The sequence below is a fragment of the Rhinopithecus bieti genome, unplaced genomic scaffold, assembly GCF_001698545.2.
Source record: "Rhinopithecus bieti isolate Rb0 unplaced genomic scaffold, ASM169854v2 scaffold_60042, whole genome shotgun sequence".
Lineage (NCBI taxonomy): Eukaryota > Metazoa > Chordata > Mammalia > Primates > Cercopithecidae > Rhinopithecus > Rhinopithecus bieti.
This window is the reverse complement of record NW_016822723.1, coordinates 29,745-36,038: the sequence shown is the minus strand read 5'-3', so window position 1 is coordinate 36,038 and position 6,294 is coordinate 29,745. Positions and strand designations below refer to the sequence as shown.

Sequence of the window (6,294 nt, the reverse complement as noted above, 5' to 3'; positions counted from 1 at the left end):
TATTATTTTTATTAGGTTCCTATCATTTTGTATGTGTTACATTTTATGTGCTGCACTCCTTACCCCATTTTCTCACAAGCCTTGTAGTTTTTATTTTTTAAATATGCATAGCATGGTGATTTTTAAAGAATGCATATGGTCTGTGTGTGGTGGCTCATGCCTGTAATCCCAGCACTTTGAGAGGCTGAGGCAGGAGGGATAGCTTGAGCCCAGGAGTTTGAGACCAGCCTGGGCAACAAAGCGAGGCCCGTCTCTACAAAAAACAAACAAACAAACAAAAGTAGCTGAATGTGGTGGCATGTGCCTACAGTCCAAGTGACTCAGGGGGCCGAGGTGGGAGGACTGCTTGAGCCCAGGAGATCGAAGCTGCAGTGAGCCATGATCACGCCACTACACTACAGTCTGGGCAACAGAGTGAGAGACCCTGTCTCAAAAACAACAATAACAAAAAGATTGCATATGTATCAGTATAGCAGAACTGACTGTACGTTGCATTTACAGTATGCCTTTATCTGTGAAATTCAGACTTTTAGGAATATATTCTTTAATGAATGGTGAAAAACTATTTTAATTATGTACAGAGAAACTGAAGAAGTGAATGACAATAGTTGGGCACTAAATGGTCAGGAGTGAAACCAAATTTTTTTTAAAAAGAAGAAAAAAATAATCCAGGTGTTTTAACTCTTAGTGCCCTCAGCTAGTAGCCTGTAGGGAACAACTGTCTCTCCCCTATTAGGAAGACTTCCATCTGGACACAGGGTTGGTATACTATTAGCTGTAAGAAGATATAACAAGAACATTCAGCTGAAAACTCTTTCCCTAGCTTATTACCTGTTCTGCATTGCCACTGAAGACTCCATCAAGAATAAAGTATGTCCAGAACAATGGCCATTCACACTCAATGTTTTCAAATAGCTTCAGCTCAGCTGGTTCATAGTACAGACGATTGGGATCCTAGTAAAAACACAATAAAGTCTGTCATCACTCAGAGGTTAGATGTACATCTTTAGTTCAGAGGTATTATAACATGGGCTTTCATTACTGATTGTTTTAGAGGAGTTCAGGAAGGCAGAGCATGTGCATACTCCCTTCCCTTAGCAAGTACTCTATGATGCAACTTCTAACTAGTGGAATTGGGATAGCAATGATATCACAAGAGGGTGTATGAAGAAATAAGATTGGTTTGCAATAAAGATGAGTTTGGTTTTATATCTGTTAAGTTTTATGTAGTAGTAGGATATACAAATAGAAACGTTTAGAAGAGCAACTAGAGATGAGGGTTTGGGAATCATCTTCATAGAGGTGATTATGAAGTACAAGTTACAGATGAGCTTTGTGAAATAGTACTAAATAAAATGAGCAAACTGCTCAAGAATGGAATCTTGGTAAACCCTCAGAGTGGGGCAAGGGAATAGCAGAAAGAGAAGAATCAGGATAGTGTAGTGGGAAAATTAAAACAGGAAAAGAATTTCAAGAGAATTTAGGACTAGGTAAAAAGTGAGGTACTATAGAGAAGTCAAGGAGAATAAGGATTCAGAAAGGCTATTGGATTGGTCATTTAAGAGCTTATGATGATGTTTCAGAACATATAAGTTTAGTACACTGATAGGGGAAGAAGTCAAATTCAAGGCTAAAAAATAAAGTGGAAGAGAGGAAGTAGACCAGAAGAGTTTGAGCTCGATGATTTTAAAAAATCCATAATGTCTCTCAACCATCAAATCTAAGCTTTAAACAATGTTTCCATTACCAGTGAAAGTGATTCATATTGACTGTTCAATCCCTTTAATAATACTGAATTTTTCTCATTTATATTTCCAAGATGAACTTTTGACTAGTTGAATAAAAGAAACTTACCTTTTCAAAATCTAGCACTGTTTAGAACTAACTAACTACAAGAGGTGGAATGTGGGGCCAGAAAGATCTCCTGATGGAAAGATTTTTCCCTTTGTAATTGTTAAATATTTTGGGAGAGATACTTTGAGACAATGCAAATACCATTTCTGCATAAGTTTTCATCCACTGATTTTACCATGTATCAGTAGTTCTTTCCTAAAACTAACCAACACAAGAGGTAGAAGGACTACACCTTCCTCTATTTTACTTAATCTAGAAAGGCCTACAAATTGAGAACTGGCAGCTAAGCCAAGTTCAACAAATATAGCAAACATCAGTTATTATAATACTACTTAGTGATCTCTATAAGTACCATCGGTGAGGTAAATGTTTTCTCTGAATGAGGCTGCAGGTAGAAGTGGCCATTCTACCTTGGGTTCATTTTGGAGAAAAGAAACCTACCTCTTTAGGAGTTTTATATCCATCTCGTAGAAAGCGACAGCAACCATAACGACCCTGGGAATGCAAAGAAAAAGGATCAGCAGCTTGTACACTGGTACGGCCATGTAATTAATCAGAAATACATCCTTGCAACATCTATATGTACCACCAACCTATCACCGATAAAGACACAATGCTTAAAACCAAAAAACCTGAAATCAATCCAGCAGCAGAAACAGATTTCAGCAGTGTGATTTCAAGTGAAGGCAAAATGACAGGCTCTTCACTAAAGCAGTGTTCCTAACAGTATCTTCTCTATGGCTATCCGCCTAGGGTAAGTCTGTGACAGCCTAATTACTAATCTATGTGGTCCCGTTCATAAGACACATACAGCTCGTAAGACTCCATAAGCTTTTTCAAAAAACACATATTTTTTAAATTTTGAGACAATTTTAGATTGACAGAAGAGTTGCAAAAACAGTACAGAGAATCCCAGTATTCCTATCAACCACCATTCCGTTATATTCACATCTTATATAACCATAGAAATTTGCCAAAACTGAAAAATTAACCTTGGTGCCTAGGTGTGGTGGCTCATGCCTGTAACCCCAACACTTTTGGAGGCTGAGGCGGGTGGCACCTGAGGTCAGGAGTTTGAGACCAGCCTGGCCAACGTGGTGAAACCCTATATTTACAAAAAAATTTTAAAATTAGCCAGGCGTGGTGGCACGTGACTGTAGTCCCAGTTATTCAAGAGACTGAGGTGGGAGACTCACTTGAACCTGGGAGGCAGAGGTTGCAGTGAGCCGAGATCGTGACACTATACTCCAGTCTGGGTGACAGAGTGAGACTTTGTTTCAAAAACAAATAAAAAAAAAATTAACTTTGCCATGATACTATTAACCAAAGCACATAACTTATTTGGATTTCAACAGTTGTCCTTTTTTCTGTTCTAGGACCCAATTCAGGATCCCATATTGCATTCAGTTATCATGTCTCCTCAGTGTCCTCCAATCTATGACAGTTCCTCAGTCCTTCCTTGTTTTTAATGACCTTGACACTTTTGAAGAGTGTTCACCAGTTATTTTGTAGAATGTCCCTTGATTTGGTTTTGTTTGATATTTTCTCATGATCAGATTAAGGTTATGCATATTGGGAATGATACCACAGAGGTGATGTGCCCTTCTCAGTGCATTGTATGAGAGAGTACATGATGTCAATATATCCTATTACTGATAATGTTAACCCTGATCACTTGGTTAAAGTGGTGTCTGCTGAATTTCTCCACTGTAATTTTCCATTTGTAACTATTAAATATTTTGGGGGAGATACTGTGAGACTATTCGAATGTCCTCTTTCTGCTTAAGCTTTTATCTACTGATTTTGGCATTCATCAGTTGATCTCTCCTGAAATAATTATTATTCTAGTGTTTGTCTAATGGCAATTTCGTGTTTCCTTTATTCCTTTAGCATTTATTAACTGACATTCTCCTATTAGGGAGATTTGTCTTCTTTCCTATATATTCATTTTTCAGTTATTTATTTAACTGAAATAACTGAAAAATGGACTTATGGATATTTCATTTATTCTCTGGGTTATAATCCAATACTTGATAGTTCTTTTGTTGTTCAATTTTTTTCTGCTTTGGCCATTAGAAGAACTTTTCAGTTGGTTCCTGTGTCCCTTTGACATGTTCCATACTTTTCTGAGTACCTCTTTATTTTCTAGAACCATATGATACTCCAGGCTCCTCTTGTATCCTCCCTGCCCCAGTCAAATCAACCACTTCTCCAAGGAGCCCTGAGTCCTTTCATTGAGAATGACATTTAGAAACCAAAATTTGGACACTAGGTGTACTCACTGCCTCTGGGCCCTCTCAGTGGACAAAGTTAGGAAACACATATAGGAAGACACACATCCCTATATTAAACACACACACACACACACACACACACACACACACTTACTTCATACTGACACTACCTTCTCTAATCTGACATCAGAAGGTTCATTCCAGTCTTTTCCCATTCCCTGTGTGTAACAGTGAGAAACCTAGGTCTCATTATCCACTATATCTACTACATATTTACTTATTTGGTCAACCTTACTGTACAGATAAAGTAGTTTCAGAATTGCCAAGCAGCACCCCTTTGAGAAACAAATTTATCAACTAGAGCAGTGGTTGGCAAACTTTTTCATAGAGGACCAGTGAATATTTTAGATTGTGCAGACTATACAGCCTCTGTTGCAATTACTCAGATCTGCTGTTGTACCTTGAAAGCAGCCATGGACAATAAGTAAATACACCATGGTTGTGTTCCAATAAAACTCTATTTATAAAAACAGATGGCCAGCCCACAGGCTGTAACTTGCTAAGCCCTGAACTAGAGTACAGTATGTGTATACAGTTATTTTTGTCTTTAGATTAGGCTTGCAGTATCTAGTCAAAACACTGTTCTCCAAGACTTAGGTCAGCTCCTTTCTTTTCCATACCCTTTAGTATGGTTACCTGCTTCATCTGTAATGTAATTAGACTCATTTTTCAGTCTGAATTCCATCTTTCTTGACACACCCTGGTTGATTCTTTAAATTTACTTGCTGTGGCATACAATTCCTTGGCTTTTGACAAACATAGAGTCAGGTGTCCACCAGCATAAGTCCATAGAGAACCATTCCGTCGCCCTCAAAATTCTCTAGTGCTATATCTCTATAGACAATCTGTCCTCCCAACTTCTGGCAACTACTGATCTGTTTTCCTCCCTATAGTTTTGCCTTTTCTAAAGTGTCATGTAAATGGAATCAGGTAGTATGTAGTCTTTGGGGTTTGTCTTTTTTTCTTGTAGTAAAATGCATTTAAGAATCAACACAAGTGAAAATGCAGATAGCCAAAGTGATGAGAACAAGGAGGACTATACAATCCCAGATGAGTATAGAATTGGACCATATCAGCCCAATGTTCCTGTTGGTATAAACTATGTGAACCTAAAACAGGGTTTTACCGTAAGCTGTGTTTACTTTTATGCAAATGAAGAAGTTGCAAAGAATACTCATTGCAGCAGCCTTCCTCATTATCAGAAATTAAAGAAATTTCTGAATAAATTGGCAGAAGAACACAGACAGAAGAAGGAAACTTAAGATGTGCAAGAAGATTTAATGATTTCAAAGAAAATAATGGTTCTTCGTTTTTAATGTTAACCTTTTTTAAATACAATACTGATAGTTAGAAGAAAACTATTGTACTCTTTTGTTTTAGTGGAGAAATAATAGATGTCTGTTCATGTGTTAAGTGTTATAGCAAAAAAAAAATACACATATGGTTAAGTTAATGAATAGTTTTTGTTTTATCAAAATGGCAATGGACAGAAGTACTTTGTAGAGATTGACTTCCTAAGCTACTTAAGACAACTTGCACCACTAAGAAAGAAATGTAGAACCATTTGGAAAAATGAAATTTAGTAGTTCCAAGTTTCAAAGAAATGTCAACATTTTATTCCATTCAATAAAGAACAAAACCAATAGTATTTTTATTACTTTCATCTGAAACATTCCATGTTTTAATCTGAGCCTTGCAGACTTTGATTTGGAGTTTGAACCTCTTTTGGTTGCATTTCATTTTTGGAGAACTTCATTAACGTGAGATTGGCGATTCAAATGCAGGTGCAGTTTTCTGTTAATGTCATGCTGTTGTTTAGGTAATAAGAAATATTAAGTAATTGGCTTTAGATTTTGTAATTTTTTCCCTGTGTTCCTGCTAGATTTCGTATTCTAGTAGTCAATGTATTTTCAGTGAAATGTAAAAATATTCCCGTTCTCTTTGACCAGTATTAATTTTTGATATCTTACTGCTTGTCACTTGAATCCCATAATTGTCATACATCTCTGGTATAAGCAACATTTGATTTTTGAAGTGTGTAGACCATCTCTTCATATTTTCAAGATGTAATTTTACATTTCTGCATTTTTAAAACAGTTTGGCCATAATCCTAGATGCACGCTTCTAATTCATGTACCTGCACATG

At 36.8% G+C, this 6,294-nt stretch overlaps 1 protein-coding gene across 1 annotated transcript in view; it reads right to left on the bottom strand.

Moving 5' to 3' along the window:
• Nucleotides 1-831: 831 nt before the first annotated feature.
• Nucleotides 832-6,294, bottom strand: part of LOC108521279 (phosphorylase b kinase regulatory subunit alpha, skeletal muscle isoform-like) — a gene marked incomplete at both ends in the record, with an annotated part of 33,696 nt that continues 28,233 nt past the window's right edge. Inside the window, 2 exons of the mRNA XM_017861010.1 lie at nt 832-954; nt 2,296-2,349. Coding sequence (XP_017716499.1) covers nt 832-954; nt 2,296-2,349 — 177 coding nt within the window. The remainder of the gene's footprint in view (nt 955-2,295; nt 2,350-6,294) is intronic.